The sequence below is a fragment of the Anoplopoma fimbria genome, chromosome 8 (assembly GCF_027596085.1).
Source record: "Anoplopoma fimbria isolate UVic2021 breed Golden Eagle Sablefish chromosome 8, Afim_UVic_2022, whole genome shotgun sequence".
Taxonomy (NCBI): domain Eukaryota; kingdom Metazoa; phylum Chordata; class Actinopteri; order Perciformes; family Anoplopomatidae; genus Anoplopoma; species Anoplopoma fimbria.
Genome location: NC_072456.1, coordinates 11,150,200 through 11,168,868, shown reverse-complemented (window position 1 = coordinate 11,168,868; position 18,669 = coordinate 11,150,200). Strand labels below are relative to the sequence as shown.

General features: G+C 39.9%; 2 protein-coding genes across 6 annotated transcripts in view; one reads left to right on the top strand and one right to left on the bottom strand.

Annotated features, from left to right (window-relative positions):
* Positions 1 to 4,382: 4,382 nt before the first annotated feature.
* On the bottom strand, positions 4,383 to 14,568 carry atg4c (autophagy related 4C, cysteine peptidase). Its single transcript, XM_054602677.1, has 11 exons — positions 14,370 to 14,568; positions 14,158 to 14,277; positions 12,920 to 13,003; positions 12,303 to 12,533; positions 10,382 to 10,721; positions 9,563 to 9,633; positions 8,241 to 8,443; positions 7,911 to 7,989; positions 7,055 to 7,131; positions 6,444 to 6,563; positions 4,383 to 6,050 (listed from the first exon to the last, which is right to left on the bottom strand). Exons 2-11 carry the CDS (start codon positions 14,231 to 14,233, stop codon positions 5,883 to 5,885), a joined length of 1,449 nt encoding a protein of 482 aa, XP_054458652.1. The 5' UTR covers positions 14,234 to 14,277; positions 14,370 to 14,568; the 3' UTR covers positions 4,383 to 5,882.
* A 1,478-nt stretch (positions 14,569 to 16,046) lies between these two features.
* Positions 16,047 to 18,669, top strand: part of dock7 (dedicator of cytokinesis 7) — a 54,132-nt gene continuing 51,509 nt past the window's right edge. For all 5 annotated transcript variants that reach the window (XM_054602744.1, XM_054602743.1, XM_054602742.1 and 2 more), the window contains exon 1: positions 16,047 to 16,184. In XM_054602744.1, the coding sequence (XP_054458719.1) occupies positions 16,147 to 16,184 (38 nt within the window). In that variant the 5' untranslated portion in view covers positions 16,047 to 16,146. The remainder of the gene's footprint in view (positions 16,185 to 18,669) is intronic.

The following is an 18,669-nucleotide window of genomic DNA, read 5'->3' as shown; positions in this document are numbered from 1 at the left end:
AATGGTGCACAGGGCCTGCAGGAGTTTTAGATGGAGATGAGACTGCAAAGTATCACACATAGACACAAATCTACAAGACGGAGAATACCTTTCACTCACACGCACGTGTGCACAGACACACACACACACACACACACACACACACACACACACACACACACACACACACACACACACACACACACACACACACACACACACACACACCACACAGAATTATCTCTCTGTCACACACTCATTCACAATCCCCCGCATATACCCTCATTTTCATCAGGCAGTCATTGGACAAAACGTACAGGCCACAGGATTGCAGAGACTGATGTTTTTTTAAATCCTAGAGCTAGGTTGAGAAAAGACTTGTGTCTTTCAGTGTGTGTGTGTGTGTGTGTGTGTGTGTGTGTGTGTGTGTGTGTGTGTGTGTGTGTGTGTGTGTGTGTGTGTGTGTGTTTGTGGTGGATGATACACACTCCTAAATTCAAAGCATGTCCTGCCATACACATTTACACACCCAGACAGGCTGACACCCTCATAACCTCCACCCGCCCGTTCACACACTTGCCACCCTGCTCAACACAGGCATGCAATAAGAAACAAGTCGACAGCTACACAGCAGGCAATATCCACTGCCTTCAGCCTCGGCGCCTGTTTCGGATGCATCTGGTTAGTAAAAGCTGACAGAGGGCCGGCCATGCCTCAGAGGACAGCAGAATGAGGAATTTCGGCGTTCCTCCACATCACCCCTGAGATGCAGGGAGATACACAGGAGTGCCCCCGCCCCCCACACACACACACACACACACCCACACACACACACACACACACACACACACACACACACACACACACACACACACACACACACACACACACACACACACACACACACACATACTCAACCTGTGATGTGCTCCTAAGATTCCCTGTCACCAGGAATGGAAATCGAAAGTGGCACACACATCCGTTATCTAAATGTTAACTCCAGTGCCCTTCTTGTTGTCACAGCCGGGCAAGGTTAGCCAACACAAGAGGAGCTTTGCTTTGGGCCTCTGCCATGGTACACTCCTCTCAGTAGGAAGAGAGGAAGACCGATGCAGAATAACCACAATGAAAAGCAAATTCAGCCCCCTCTCGTGAGGTTTGCGGCATTATTTAGGTAAAGTAAAGCAAGGAAGGAATTTCCACACTGATCTATAACGCCACGTAGTACATTTATTCGTTTTTTTGATTGCTTCTCCATATTAAATCTAATCAAACTGAATGAAATTATGATGACTTCCTTACTGCATTATATTTTTACATCACAAATATTTGTGTGCTGCGATAATGATGTTCAGAATGTTAAATAGAGCTCCTCTAAATCTGGGTAAAATGTTTGAATGTACTAACACTATACTATTAAGAATGATTTTCCAAAAGAAAAAATACATATAAATTAATTAAATTGAAACGAAGGACTGGTTGTCACTGCAATTTTTTTACATGCCTTTAAAACTTAAATAAGTAATTCAGATATCTATAAATTACACATTTTTTGTTATAATTAAATATGAAAAAATATTTTTATATTTCAAAACAATAAGGGAATGTAACCAACCATAAACTCACAGTATGAATACACTGAAAGCCAATAACCATTGAATAGTTTATGAAAGTCTAAGATGAGTCTACAGTTCATCAAAAGGTCTCATACTTCTTGCTGCCATGTTTATTTGGAAGAGGTTACTAACGGGTGATTCTGCACTGGTGATTCCCAAAAGAACATGTTACAAGAAAAGCAGTCTTATTAAATATGATTCTCCTGTTTGACCCCTGGGGTGGAAAAAGTTGAAGAACCTTTGACCTTATATGTGCTGTGGGTCATGTTCACGTGGTGGTGCACCCTTAAAGCTCCTGTCCTGTGTGGTGCTGATTAATCACAGCATCATGACATCTTTCTGGCTTCAACCCAGAAGACATGTGTGAGGCATGCAGTGCTCCTGTGAACAGGACGGATAGGGGACGAGTTGGTAGAAGGAGACGGGTGGAGACAAGTGGACAGTCGGGTGGACAGACTTGAGACTCTGAATGCAGTCTGATGCAGCGCAGGCGGTATTTACGCTCCGACGGCTGCAGGATCTGGGAGCCGGATATATTTAGCCGCCTAGAGATATCACGCCGAGATGAGATTTCAAAGTGAAGTACCTGTTTGAAGATGCATGGCATTCCACAAGGGTGGGCAAGGGCTACTGGGTATAAATCTAGCACCCCTGCACCTGGTGTGAAGACAGGAAAGGAGTGTGACACCTAAGATTTAGAATGACTTACACACAAGACGTACATGTGTAAACTACACACTCATCCATATGAATTTACACACTACTCATGAATGGAAAAGACGGCACATATCACTTTTGAGCTTCTTCACATCCACACAGATTCACACTCTCATGCACACAGACACACACACACACAGACACACACTGACTGTGCATATAACATTTCTCCCTGGTCGTTCCTTTTTTGTTAAATCTAACTCTTCTGGATGTTCTCAGTGTCATCCATCATGGTCTGATCTTGGCTGGTGGAGATCCTAAGAACCACGGGGTTAGAGGGAATAGAAACAACACTTTCTGCTGTATCACAGTCACTTTCTTCAATGCAGCTAAAGGAGACCATGGAATTATTTTATGTGTTGACACTGTGAGCATGAGACGCAGAAAGCTTAACACACCCCACTCAGTACTGAGAATGTGTGTAGCTTCTATAGGCCTTTAAGGGAGGTAACACAATAAGTAGCACCTTCTTACGTAAAAACGGTACCATTAATTTCACAGCATATTATATGATTAATCTTGTATTAGATTGTCAAGACTTTTAAGTTGTTGACAAATGCATAAAGGTGTTATTGACATAGAAAAATGTTCTCTGGTACTTTCCTCTCCCATTTTCTGTGTCGTATTGAAGATAACATCTACGAACTAGACCTTTAACAGCTTATCATGGTATCAAGATTCACCCAGCTGCTCTCAGATCACAACTTGGGTTTGTGGATAAAGTCCCAAGGGTCTCCTCGTCCCAGTGAAGCCTGTAGGGCTAAACATAATCAAGGGTTTATCCCTAATACAGGTATGATCTTAAGATATGAGAAGGCCTTTTCCCTGTTGATCCCTCTAAGGGCTGCATGCCACAAGACCTTTCCTCCTGCAGATGACACCAAAATGAAATCTTTATTGGGCGTCTCTAGTTCTTTACATGTACCCCCCCCCAGTCACACATCCATCTGTGGAACAGAGGAATGACTCTCATGGACTCCCTCTTTGTGAGGAATTTGCCCGGCTGCAGATTAGATTTTCAGGAATCTGCAATGTCAATGACACTTTAGGCAGCTGTGTTAAACTGGTGAGTGGGGGGGGCAGCATGGTATATGTGTGTGTGTGTGTGTGTGTGTGTGTGTGTGTGTGTGTGTGTGTGTGTGTGTGTGTGTGTGTGTGTGTGTGATCGGCTAGCTTTGTAAAGCCACTGTTCGCTTATTGCATTTCCCTCGAGCCTGTGACTCATTAATCAAATATTCATACATCCCCTGTAAATACATGGAGAACACAGACACCCCTCAGAGCGCTGTGTGCCCCCCAGCACAAATGCTCTTTCATGTTTCAGACCAAAAAATCCCCAAATGTCTCAACCCCTCCCTACGCCTCCCTCCTGTCCATTCTACCCTTCCAATCTTCCAAAGTTCTAGAATGTCACTGGTCCTTTTGCTTCTGCATACTTGATGTTCCCGCTCTGTCCACATAGCCGGTCAGCCGTCCATAAACGGAAAAAAACGACATGGACGAAAACATAGATCAGACAGGCGATCTAAATGATGCCTTTATGTGTTTTGCCATTACTTCTCCATGGTAGAGAAGAGAACAGATGAGGGATTCTTCTTTGTTTCTGTCACTCCATCCTCACCCTTGCCCCGGCTCTCTCACAGAAGGGACAGTTCCCTCCTTTTAAAAAGCAAGGCTCATCATAATACAAGAATTTGTATTGTACAGGAAAAACAGTCCGGGCAACACACAGATTATCCATGGTAACAGAGCTTTGCACACAAGGATATTTTCTTTTCCTCTGCAGAGGAACACAATTGCTGCCAGTGTCACTGGGTCACATTTTTTCCAGTCCCTGGTTAATGGTCTGTAGAGATGGTTAGCACGTACGATTAGTTTTAATCTATTACATTTGACCGGGAGAGAAAGGGATTGAATGCATTTCAACACACCACTGAGGTTTGCATCTAGCACTGAAAATGAAGAAAACTATTTTTGTATTCTACTACAGTCTGTTCAAATGCTTTAAGTGGACCCAAAAGAAGCAAACTGACTAAGAAAGTCAAATATTTTTACTTTATTCAACTTTTTTTGCCGGGCAGTGTTAAAAAAAACATTTGACATGTTATGAAACATACTATACAGTTAATTTATTCAAACAGCACATGAAACAGATACAATAGTCAGAATATTTCAGTCTTTTTGAAATGATAAATGAAAGTGCATGAGAAGTTCTGCAACCTAGCATGTGTTAGTTTACTTCTTCATTTCTGGTTTGTGAATGTGTAGATACTGTAAAGGTGTTTTGTGAGAATAGAAACAGATCATTTAGTCACTCACTGCTGGAGACTGGATTTCAGAAAAAAAAGGGAAGAAACATTAAGAAACATAACATGAAATGTTAGAAAATCAATTTTGAATTACTTGAAATGATAAAAATCCTTAGAAATAATTGCCAAAAATGGTTAGTTGCATACAATATTGATTTTGAAAGTTGATCTAGTATGTCTCTCTGATTTCTTTATGTGGTAATAAATTCAACTACATATTTTCTAATTCCCAAATATTTTCTATGTTTTCAATTCAAGACCAATATGGTAAATACTCTAAATCTTAAAAATATTGTAAAAGGTTATTCATAACAGATAGCACTTAATGAGATATGGTAAATGATAATATCCCTTTAACAAACTCTTTAGTCACCCCTGGCCACTTGCACTGTGATACATAATTCAGATAATTAATACCACTCTAAAACACACAGGACAAGCAAACAATTATATCATCCCACACCACCATCACATATTATTGCTCCGACAAAGAAATGATCTCTATAGTGAATAAAAAGACGTGTTGGCAGAATTATGAAGAAAGTGCCCTTCAAAGCATGTGTCCCACATGCTACTGCTGGTGAGGTGTCGGGTGAACGGTGAAGAATTCATCTTGAATGAATATTCTGGCAAAGAAGTTTGGAAAAGTTATTTGGCTCCATCATCCAGAGCTCTTGGCCCATATTAATTTCAAGCTTTTATAATACTCCTCTTAGCCCAGTGCTAACCACAGATAAGAAACATTTGTCCAAATACTGTAGATGTAGCCCTGTGAAAGGATTTTGAAATGGACCAACACTATATGGCACTGTTAAGTTGATGTGGTGTCGTGTTGAACTGGACCTTATGATCAGTATAAGCAAATCCCTATGAGACGTCTTCAACATTATGTAACATGTAAAAAAAAAAAATCCTACATCAAATCTTCCAAAATTGGACTTTTTTTAAGTCCATATAACAAATATATGGTGCAAAATGAATAGTATTCCTCTTCTTCAGATGACTATGTAAAACATTTTAAGTCACTGAATTAAGCAGAGCACCGAAAGCTTCCTGACAACAATGTTCAGCAAGCTCACATTTCCAGGCAACAAATACTACAATAAGTTTCCAGGATGTGTTAACAGACTTGCGGTAGTTTAAAAAAGTTCCATAACCTTGGGTGTCACAAAAGGCTCAGACACTAGGCTTCGGGTATCAGCAGTTCGATTCATTAAAAGAAGAAGTTCCTTGTCTAGTAGTCTTTTTAACAACAGCGCCGTCAAAGCAGCACAAAGTCCCCGGTGGTGGTGACCGTCCTCCGCGGGTCACGGATGAAGGGCCATTCTCTCTTCTCCGGGGTCAGGCCTGCAGAAAGGTCGTAATCTCTGCCATGACCTTGCATGAAAGTGAACGCCGGGTATTTCTCCCTTGCTGACGGCTGCAGCACCTGGAACAACAACAGACCAGTGTTTCAGAGGAGCGCTAGTGTTGCACACCGTCCTGTACACTTCATAACAGCTTTCTTTAAATTTCATCACTTAACCTAACAGTGGAATCTTATTACACCTTAATTATCCTATCTTAGAAATTACACTATATTCATTCTAATATATTTTAGAGTCTGGTTTACAGCATCGACCCCTACATGTTGACTGGTTGGAGAAGCAAAGTAAGAAAAGATTCATGGCTAAATGGTGCCACCTACTGGTCAACTTTTATCACACAGGTCACACATTTGCAGGGGACAAAACAGAATTAATAAAGCATCATACTAATAATAATTATTGTGAAATGTTTGCAGCAGTGAAGTGATTTTAAGGAGTCCTGTGTTATTCCCTACCTTAGACAGCTCTTGGCTGATTCTCTCATAGTCTTGAGCACTTCTAGAGTAGAAACCTATGGTGCAGCTTGGGTCCATCTTGCTGAAAGGCATCTTCTTTGGCGAGGGGCAATGATATGACTAGACGAAATGAGACAAAACACATCAGAAAATATTCATCAAGCTGAAGGGCTAGATAATGTGTTACAACTGCGGGGCATACACACACTTCATGGCAGCGACAACTGCGAATAAGATGTATTCTGCATCATTTGATGAATGAAATCCTATTTATCTGCTGTCACAGCATCCATAAATTTACAACTCTGGTGTGTTGTCACATTGTATACCACGGCATGCGAAAGCATAAAACAAAGTTACTATACAGCACTGTGTGCTGATTTTTATGTATGGGTCCTGAAATATTCAGGCTCACAATACCTGATCCGGTATTTGCCGTATTTCTTTTAAGTGGCAGCTTCACCCATCTGAGCGGCAAATAAATCAGCAGATAGGGACTCGGTAATTGGGCCATGGGCTGCTTTAAGATTCATACCCTTAAGTACTAACAGAAACTATTAAATTCACATTACTGGGGCCCCAGTCAGCTCGTATGTGTAATTTCACATTACCTGGAGAGGGAAATCGCTGGTGCTGACATCCACAAAAGACTGACAGTAATGAGGGTCCATGTAAATCAAGCTGTCATCTGCAAGGACAAAACAAAAGACAAGTTATTCAAAAACATCGGATTATTACAAAAACGCGCTTCTCTCCAATTTCTATGCAGAGTAGCTCAAAGTCACCCGCTTGGCTTACTGTTAGGCTTGTGTGCGTCAAATATGCCTCCCAGAAGGTTGTTGCTTTTTAATATATCCACCACGGTGGATTAAATTCAGCATAATCAGATGCGTTTGTACAAGCACATTCTTTACACCCGCAAAAAAAGAGGTTGTCATTTAATTTTTGTGTGGGGAAATTACTTTTACAAACACGCAATTATATTCGACCATTTGCATGTGATAAATGCAGAGCCCTGCCGCGCCTTGGCAGGTAGAATGTATTGCTTGTCATTTAGACATCATCCACCACTGTATTTCAAATTGGTAAAATGTAAATGCGTAAATATTGACTGCCAAGATGTACAACTGAAGGTTCCTCCTGGCTCCTGAAGGTGATGAAGAGTGGCTCATTTTGGGGCCCGGATGAAATTTAATGCATGCCTCCTATGGAAATCAATTACAGCTCACAACTTGGGAGGTTTACTTGTGATAAATGGGAGAGGCTTTGATGGGTCAGAGAGAATAAAGTAAGCCCTGCTTCACTTGCTTCCATCTCCACTCCTCTCCGTTTTCCTCACGCAAACAGGAATACATTAACTTACTTTGTCTCTTCACATAAGAAGGGTATATTATGCAAAATAATCTGTTATTCACACCAACCTCTGTCTGTGTGTCTTTCTCCATTTTGCATTACGCTAAGACTAACCTTGAAATCCTACAAAGTAGCAGGCCTGTTTGGGCTTCCCTCCGATGATGCCTATGCAATACTCCAGACTCAGTATGCTCTAAATGCAGAGACAGGGACAGAAAAATACTTAGTACATCTGACTGGGAGCATAAATACTTTCCTTTTGTTTTTCCCGCATATTGCATTTCAATAAAGGTAAAACAGACATTTTAAACTCATCAACCCCCACAGTAACCATTTCACAGAATAATTACTCTTATTTACTTAACCCCTGTGAGTGAACATGAACATGTGATCAAACACCAAGCGAGTTCAACAGACTACCCTGACCCACACGTATCACCTCACCTTTGCAAAGTTAAAATAGTCGGGGTTTGTCTTCTCCCCTCCCAGTCGCACAGGGATGAGGATGATGACGCCTCGGCTGTCTGACAGGGTGGAGGCTGACGCTGGTTGGTGGCTCTGTGTGGAAGGAGGGGCATCTGATCTCTCAGCAGAGACCTGCCCTGCTCTCGGTGCCCTGTGGCTATCAATGACATCGGCACTGTACACTATGGAGGATCAATAACACAAAGGTCATTTGTCTGTTTCCATGTCTGCCCCGTCTGTCAATCTATCTGCCGTTCTGTCAATGTCATTACACAGAATGCTTAATGAACAGATGATGTTTTATTTGTATGAGATACACAGTTATTATTTCTCATGATTGAGTGCAGAATTTCCAAATATATGCATATTTTAGTACATATGCCAGTAAGAGTGTTTTTCAGAAATGTCACTTTTTCATCTTAAAATATTTAACAGTATGTCTTTAAATCTCTGAATGAACAGCAAACACCTTATCGCTCTTGTGACACATTAACAAGTATTTTAAAATGTTACCTTGAGCAACAAAAAAAATGTCCCTCTGAAAAATGCTTTAAGTCTGTTTTGTCTCTGTCCGAATACACTCTTATTACCATACCTAGGATGCATGTTTGGTGTATAAGGGCTGCAACTGGCAAATATTTATTATCACAAGTTATTTTTGCCTAATTTAATTATCTCTAATGTGTCAGAAAAGTGTGTGAAATTTCCGTCAAATTGTCAAAGTTCAAGATAACGTCTCCAAAGTCTTTGTTTTAACGGACCAAACATCCAAAACCCAAAGAGACTCAATTTATAGTGTTTTAAAACAGATAAAAGCAGCATCAGAGAGAAACAGAAAAAGTGCAAGCAATTGTTGCTTGATAAATTACTTCACATATTAAATGATTTTCTAAATTGTTGATTTTCATAACCGTCTGTTCCATTATGTACAGACGGTTATGGTGTCGAATGCGCACAAGTTGAATTCACTCCCATTTTCTCTCTGTGACTCTCTAATATCAGAATCATAACACACCAAGACAGTCCCTCTCACACCAGCTATCTTCTGCTCTGGCTATTGAGAAGACAAACATGAATCAAAAAACACGTTATTGGGGTTAAGAAGAGGTTGGAATGGGACGTTATAGATTTGGAGGTGATGTATTTGTTGGGTAATAGACACAGCGAGCCTCCTGTCACCTTGCTATACTGCTCCGTAGTCTACCAGCGGCAGAGAGAGAGAGATGGGGGAAAAAGAAGGGTCAGTTTGGGCGTTGTGCCCAGTATCCTGTTTTTATCAACAGCAGGCTCATCTTTCATACCTGTGCAGTCCTGGGAGACGTAAGCAGTTATACCCGCCAAGCCAGGGTCCATCGCCTCCTCGACAGCTTTCCTAAGAGAGAGTCGGAGGAGAGAAAGAGAGAGGGCACAGAGAGAATGAGGGGTTTTAAATATCTACATGGAGAGCTTATGCTAAGTTTACATCAGGAGTATATACTGTATATTACCATCAACTTAATTGTAATAATTATACAATAGCCATTTCACATATGAAAAGTTCCACAAGGATTTATAAAAGTTCTGCTGGCTCTTAGTAATATCTTTACATACACCTCAAGCATGTCAAAGAATACTTGCTCGTTATATTTTTATTTAATCCAATGTTTTGCATCTTCATCTTTACTAAAATACTTCATATCAATGCCCGATATATTCTGAAATACAAGGACAATAACTATAATAGTGCTGAAACATGTTGTCCATTAGTTGATTGACAGAAAATGAATTACGATACTTTTTTTGCACTGATTGGTTATTTAAGTCATTTATCTAGTAAAAAGTAACTGGTTACAGCTTCTCCAATATAAATGTTTGCTTGCTTCATTTTATACCTCTGTAAAATGCTACACTTTTACTATCGCTGTTTTTTTTAAGTTTATATACTAAATTATCGATCAAATTAACATAATTTCTCCCCCCCAAATATCTGTGCATTAATTGATAAACAAACAATATTGTTAATGTGGTGCCCTAAAAAGCAATAAATCATTATGTGAAAGCCAGAAGTGGGGTGCATGTGAAATGTGACATGCAATGTTTGAAAATAGTAGTTACTCTGAAATCCACGTTTTTTGGCTTACTTGAGGATATGTGCCACCACAGCAGGCCCGTACCAGTCCCCTGCCTGCTTCCCCATTGTCAGGCCCATGCGAACCAGCCTGTGGAGGCCCAACTGAGCCGAGGGGCTGTCCCCGAACCAGGATACCAGAGTGCGGTGGTACATCTCTTTCAAATGTGCGTCTGCCTCCTCTGCGGATCCCCGGGCCTGGGCTTGGTGCATGGGTGGGGATCCTTGATCGGAGGGCCTGGGGGAACCTTGCAGAGAGGACTCCAGAGAGGCCACCAAACGCTTGGCTGCAGTGCTAGTCCACGTCTCTGTGTCCAAAGGCTGGAGCATCATCGCCTCAGACCAGGTCCAGTCTGTGGAGGAATAAATCATCAGCTACAATTAACGTAAAAGACCAAAAACTAAGTAAAGTGTTAAGGTTGCCTAAAGATACAAATGTTATTAGGCCTCAGAAAAGGAATACATAATACAAATCCCCATTTAAGAATTGATACGTTTTTTAGAAGAATTGGCTGCCACTCAAAAACACCTTTGACAATGACAAGTACTTAGGTATGAGATTTAACACACTATATTGAAGTAAATTAAAGAGTTAGGTTAGCATTGGTTCAAAACAACTGTAACATGACAACACAGAAAATAGAGTAACAATCCAAACATAAAATCAAGGTTTTATTTGTAGTGCAATAAAAGCTTACAGGTTTGTAATGGAATATATATTTTTAATCAGGCAACTATGAGGCTCTCTGAACCTTATCGTTCAACACATCAAAGCTCAATTTAGAGCAAGCAAAAGGTCTTTCAGAACTTATAAAATTTAAGGGTTTTTGCCTTAAACAGACAGAACCTTGTGCGCTTCAGTAACAGAATAGGTATCATTCTGTTCAATTATAAGTTTGAGTGTCCCAGTATTTCACTTTAACGGTGCCTTAGCCTTACAAACAGGGTGGGAGCCAAAGGCGGAGAGAAAAGGAGTGGCCCGGGCTATAAAATGGGCCAGAGCAGAGTCTAAGGCATTAACGAAATGACCTTGATCGAAAGTGAATCAGAGGGAAATTGATCAATAAATATCCTTAAGTGGCCATTAGTTATTTTATAGAGAAATATTTCATTAGTGACATATTTTATATTGGACAGAAGAACAAGTTTTAAATATTGTTTTCTAAATGACTGCATTAAACTGGCAGTCATCTCATTATATGGACCGGTAAAGTCTAGGACACTTCAGAGACAATAGATCCGACAAAGATATGAAGAATTCACTCATCTTAAATTCTTTGCATCAACTAAATAAAACTTTCATTTTTAGATTGAGAATGAGGAAACTGTCTAAACTGGCTACAAGTTTGGCTTCCTGCTTAGAAAAAGAGAAACTGAACGGTAAATAAATAAAGACAATGAACATGGGATCCAATCGCAGTGTATTTCAAAATGACCTACAATGTTCTATAGTCTGATTTACTGTTTTATTTTCTCTTTAGCTAGGATAAACCATATTTTTATGTCGCCCACATCTTCAGCCACTGTAGTTACCATGTTTGATAAATTCTCCTTTTTAGATCTGTGTATCATTTAAAAGTGGCTGTTAAATAAGCAAGGTGTATTTTTTCTTTTTCACAAGCAAAGTTTCCAGCTAGTCTGAGGATTTAAATCAGCTACATTCCAGTCACAAGCCCCCTTCTCTAACCGTTTGAGCAGCGGTTCCCAAACATTTGATGACAAAGCAGTTTGGGAACTCCTGCTCCCCCCTGCTTCAAATTGTTGAATTAATGATTTAATCTGGTCAAGTGTTTCACAAGAAATTTGAAATGATTTAAGTACAAAGAAATTAACCTACTTTTGTAGAGAAGAACTATGTTTTGCTTTCTCGCCTATCCTATTGATCATCTAGGGTTTGACCATTACTCAGGTGTGGTCACCATCGTTCTACTTACCTCTGCCCAAGAAGTGCAGAATAAGTGCCTGTGCCAGCATCATCTGCCCGGCTCTTAACATGCAGCCCCAGCCGCAGTCGGTGGTGAGGGTGGAGCTGGGCAGAGGAGGCAGCTCCTCCCTGTAGGTGAGCCACACTCGGGACGCAAAATCCTTGCGGAAAGCCTCAACGTTCCCCATGACGGAGTCGTCATAGGAGGCTTCATGGCAGGCTTCTGTAACACCGTCGTCATCTGAGGCAAACAAATGACATGTGATCCACTCAGAATTTACAATAAGATATTTTTATTTTTTACCTCTGGAAATGATAAATCTACTGTCTCAAGATAACAATGTACTAATTTTAAGAATCCCATTTCCGTGTTAGACTCAATGTAACAGCTTGTGTCTCATGTCAAATCAGATAAGTGCACATTGGACATTTCTATTTTCTGCAAAAGGGCTGTGCGCCAAAAATCTCTCTCTTTTTTCCCCACTCTATGGCTGTTAAAGAATTAATGAACATTAATGGTATGTATATCACACCTTTGGACATGTATGCATGTGAATGTGATTATAGGGAATGCAGTCAGTGTGTAAGAGTGTATTTTAATGGTAGCTGTATGCGTGTGCACTATACCTTCAGCCTTAAAATGGTAACATTTTCCGAGGAGAAGCACCGGTGAATTTCTACTGAATGAGGTCTTTGATTTCAGAGCCCAACCTAAGATACACAATAAAAAAAGACAATATGTTACAGTTAAGTTGATGGTTAAAAAAAACAAAAAACATACTAATCATATTGTGAGGACCCCGCCTCTTTTGGCTGCCCGTTGTTAAGGAGAATTGGGAACATCTTCGTTTCCATTCCTATTAGATCGCACCTCACCTCAAAGTTGTTTTTCCCTTTCCCACACTACACTTCACTCATTCTTTCATTCATGCGTACACGTTACCACCACTTATTTACTGACTGCCACACCTCAGGTTTTTTGACATTTTTATTTGCTGTAACTCCACTTGTTATTTCTCTCCTCTTGTTATTTGTCATGTTTTTAAACCAGCCATGACTCTATTTACTCAGTTGGCTGGAGCACCTACTATACAACACCCATCATTCAGTGATCTGGGTCGGTCCCAAGATTTCAGCCTACTTATTCTTCTTATCCTACTTATTACCTATTTTTCTTTACTTCCTGTTACATAAAAGGTAGATAATAACCATGGTGTTTTAAATAAACAGAAACTTTATACTTACTGAACGAATACACACAAACAGGAGTGGACAGAATGACATAGTGCTATTTTAAGGGCTGACTCAACAGCAGTAGGTTGTTGTCTCATTGAATTCTGATTCTTGTTTTTATATGTGCCAACTCTCACAGTACATGTTGTTGATCTCTCTGTATCTACTTTGACTTGTATATAGACATTGTATGTTGTTGTTTACCGTTGCTTGTATGTATATTTATATACCTACACATACTTGCATGTACAATGTCTATTTCAATCTTCCTGGAAATTGTTCATGGAACATCCTTTAAGTATATCTGAAGGCAACAAAAAAGTCGAAATTTGTTTTATGTGTACACATAAACTTGGCCAATAAAGCTAATTCTGATTTCTCTCGTACAAAATCCATTTTAAGTAACATAACTCAAGTAAAGAAAATAAGATGGAAAGCTATATAGACAAGCACAGCAGTATTGCATGAAAGCATTAGAAATAAAGTGGAGACAAGACTAAGCTTGGGTGGCAGGGCTGTGTGCAAGTCTGGTGTGTGTGTGTGTGTGTGTGTGTGTGTGTGTGTGTGTGTGTGTGTGTGTGTGTGTGTGTGTGTGTGTGTGTGTGTGTACTGGCCTGGAGCAAAGTACTTACTGTACTTCACATTGTGCCACACAGAGAAGAACTTTGTCTTCAATGTTTCCACCTCGTCGCTCCCTTTATTCTCCATTTGGACCAGCAAGGAATGTTACCCATTCCCAAACCGCGCACCAACTCTAGTGCACAACACACATAGTTGACTGGATCAGGATCACTTCATAAAGGAAAAGTATGTGAATCACAGCTTGCGGTGAGCCAGTAGTTACCTTAGAACTTCCTCTCTGATCCAGTTTTTTCGACTTCCAGCCACCTTGTAGCTTTGTGTAAACTTTACAACGTTGTATATCCTTGTAATACCAATGTTTTAAAGCGGTGTATCGGCCATGTCCTGCAGAGTAACTTAAAACTGCTTTGCGGTCTCCAATGTTTACACATTTGAGGAAGTAGAAGATCGAAAACTCGTGATATCGCGGTGTTTCCGCCAGGACCAAGAAAAGAGGTTCGATGTATAATTCTAGGTAGCCCGAGCGGGCGGAGTTAGTTTTACCGAACGATCCATAGCGTCTAGAATTAGCGCTCCGCTCGTTTGAGTTATTCCTTGTAACAAAACATGCTTACTTGTATAAAGGCACAGTCTATGATAAAGGCAGGGCGACGAATAAAAAGCCAGAGGCGTCTATCTCATCCAAACACATTCATCCCATCACCTCTAATTATCTTCCCCCGTTATAATCATTTACCTGTGAATGAATAACCCTTCATTCAACATGCATGTCACATAAAACGCTATAATACACACATACCATAGGATTTTAAAAATGGTGATTATCTTTTAAACTGATCACTGAGCACAACATTTTCAAGTAAAGTTAACTTTTTTAGATTATTTTTCTTTAAAAAAAAAACTTTTTTATTATTATTGTTTTATTATTAAGCATTATATCAGTTGTCAATTGTAACTTTTTTAAATGTGGAAACAAAATATATCTGCATGAATTGTGTTTTATGGATGTGGTTCTCTTTGTGTTCGTCTTATACTGTATATTTATTTATTTTGTCATCCACAGGCTTATCTTGAAAAATGATCCTGATCTCAGTGACATAAAGGAGACTAGACATCCATATTTCGGCTAAATAATTACTAGATGAGGATATGGGATACTAAATATCTATTGAAGAATGCTAAAGATAAATAAGACTGATTGGCTACACTTGAGGGAAAGTGAGTAAAGTAAATAGAAAAAAAAACTTTGACAACACATAAAAACATTACTAAAAGTATACTTATTTTTAATCTAATGAATGCAAACTTATTTGTATTTTTATAGCTAATTCTAGAATTGGGAAAAACTGTTTAATTCAGATAAAACAATATTTGAACTTTGACTTTATCCTTTATGTTGTGTTTATTTACATTGTGTATATAAGACGACATGGCTTTCATATTTTGTCTTGTAATAGTATGCAATATAATATCATATTTGTCGGATCTTTCCTAGGTAAAATAATAAGGTTTGAAATAAAATGACAACATAGAAGTATGGGAATTTATTTTTTGAAATGGATGTCAACGGTGCCCATATTTCAAAGAGAAATAATCAAATAACAACGGAAAAAATACCAAAATTAAATAATAATAATAATAATAATAATAATAATAACTTTATTTATATAGCACTTTTTAAAAACAAGGTTTACAAAGTGCTTCGACAGACAAGCCAGCAAAACAACAGCAATAGAAGAAACATTAAGAACAATCGTTAGGATAAAACTGAAGTGTGACTTTTATGTAATATTAAAGTAAAATCCCGAACAGCTGTCCCAATGTTGTAGTGTGGCTTTATTCCCCACATTACGGTGCGCAGTAGCTTTTCTTTGGGTGTGTTCTGTTGCAAACCATTCCTGCCATTACGGTAGCGGTCCCATTCTCCCGTATCCCACTGCTCCCTGTGGCCGTAGTGAGTGATTGGAAAAGCGGAGTCTGCCTCCTGCAAGCCTGCCTGCCTGCCTGGGAATTTCAGAAGCACATCAGCGGCCACTGCCATGGCTGAACGCCGCGCCTTCGCCCAAAAAATCAGCAGGTAAAAAGACTGGAGACCCCGAAACGAGCTCATGAAAGCCACATGCGCACTTTTGTCGCCTTATATGCGGGTCGCCCTCAGACCACCGCTGAGGGGAACCCTGTGAAGGAGGCCCGGCCATCGCATAGCCTGGCTGCTCACAGCTAGCCGCTTGTTAGCCACATCGGGAAAGATGCTCAGACCCACCCAGACAGAAAGCGTCCCCGCTAGCTGCTAGTCTCTCTCCCCCTGGATGCTAACAAAGGAGGGGGGTGTTACATTGTTGAAACACATGCATCTTGTCAGAACACCAGTCAGGGGTTTTTCGGTCATTTAGCGTACAGAAAGAGACTTGATGTGGATTGAAAACCCCGTTCATTTTGGACAGCTAGCTGTCTCGCCCACAGGAGCTAACGATGGGAGGCTAGTAGGCACCATTGGTAGAGATGAGACTGAACTTTAAGTTGTGTTTTAAGCGAGGACCCATTGACAGGAGGGAGCAGATAGTTGTTATACAGTAAGACTTGAAACAAAAGCCTCCATCAGCAGCTATCAGACAGATGTATGAATGTCTCCCACGCCCCTCAGACAGATCATAGGACGTTAATCTCTTCAACAAAGGTCTTTGTGCTAGCTGTCAAATACCATCATCCCAGCTGATAGATGGGTAGAGAGATATATAGATGGATGTTTTTACTCATCATTGAATTAACAGTAAATATTGAGCGAAATTGTTTGCTTCTTGTTTCAGTTTTTTTTATGAATCAGTGTCAGACATCTTTACTGTATGGAATAAGATTTTACTCCCTTCTGGAGAGATGATCATGATGATCTGAGGTTTTTTGGAGAGGAGGAATATCTGTTGTCACTTTTGTTTTGTTTTGTTACATGTAAAAACTAGATTATTACAGAAGGCATACACATGCTCTAGTCTGTTTTCCCCCTTTTAGACATGCTTATCTAGTTGAGCCCAATGTTTTTATTCCATAAGTCCCCAAAAAAAATTCAACAATTGTTATAGGTTGGATTCTGAAGTTGTTTCTGCTGTGATCAATATGATGTCCACTCCTTTGTTGTTGGTGTTGCATGCATTTCTATTATAGTGTGAATCCAGTCCCCATGAATAAAAGCCACACCCAATTATTGAGAGCTTTGTATTGATTTATGTGGATTCAGAATGGCCCATTTTGTGGCAGGATGAGGTTGAGATGCCTGATATTATGGCAGCTGACAAAACTGCAGATGAGCATAAACCGTGATACCATGTACACCTTACAATATAATGCCATCCAGGACCAGGATATCACAAACTATGCCCTCAAAAGTCACCACAGAGACTATGGAGACTACTTTCTGACACAGTTTCAACAGAAAATTAGCATTTTTAAACGCTGTTTTATCCAGTCTTTGTGATAATGAATATTTGCAGTTGACATCTCAGTAAAACTTCCCTAAACACAAGGTTAAGATTTGTTTGCCGTTTTCAGACTCTTAATCTTGGATCAGTGAACTCTGTTTTGTCTTTTGTCTTTGCTCATGTTCTTCATTTTCCCATGGGAAAAAAACAGAGCCTCAATTGTACCTTTTCAAGTGTGCTGACTTTGAGTAATAGAAGTAAGTTAGCTTATGTCACATGTTGAGGCATATTAAGTGACTAAAATTCACATCTCAGTTGATTGGTTCGCTTATATTATGCTCTTCGAACAGCACCACTTATTATTTACTTCCTGGGAGTAATTCGTGTTATTACCATCTTCAAGATAGAGACGGATGTTTGTTTAGTCAAGTAAGTCGTCTGTGCGGTGAACAGTGCAAAGTAAAGGTCCGCTGAGAGGCATTGGGGAGGACTGTGGAATGTGTTTATCGGTTCAGTGCGTTTGCCTTTCTGCATTTGTGACAGCGCTGCACTGCAGAGGCCACTGGATCTCTACTACAGTACATTATCCTGTTATTCTAAATTAAGTTCATATTAAACTGGCAAGTTGGGCCATGCAGCTGTCATTGTAGCTTCCCCTCTGAAGAAGATAAGCTTAAACCTCTTCTATTTTGCAACCGTGTATTTTTTTATGATCAAACAGTGATGAACTCAGCACTACAGAAGCTTTAGGGAAACCAGACTCTGTTCAGACGTTTGCGGTTTTGCAACATTGCTGACTCGATGCCACCTAATCCTTGCTCACCATTACTGTAACCTTCAAACTAGTTATTGTGATAATGCTTTCTGGATTGAAAGCAAAAACAGACAGAAAATGGGTCAGATTGTTGGTTATGAAGAAAAGTGTAATGAATAAACATAGTTAATCATAGTTGTTGGATACATGAAGCCTCTGTGTTACCTGTGTAACATCACCTTGTGTCCTCAGTGTCTAGACCTTGTCCTTGGTTCAAATTTGTTATTTGTTTGTGTCACTTTGGGCAACTTGCTGCGTTGTTGTTTTGTTCAAGGCAATGGTCTGAGTGGTTTTGGTAGTTGCTGTGATTTAAAGGACCTGTGTATGAGTGTGGC

Excerpts from the sequence above, each read along its gene's own strand:
- atg4c (XM_054602677.1), bottom strand. The coding sequence starts at position 14,233 with ATGGAGAATAAAGGGAGCGACGAGGTGGAAACATTGAAGACAAAGTTC. Across the intron at positions 9,634-10,381 it reads GTGGTGGCACATATCCTCAA|GAAAGCTGTCGAGGAGGCGA; the intron begins GTAAGCCAAAAA and ends ACTCTCTCTTAG. Across the intron at positions 7,990-8,240 it reads ACTATTTTAACTTTGCAAAG|AGCATACTGAGTCTGGAGTA; the intron begins GTGAGGTGATAC and ends CTCTGCATTTAG.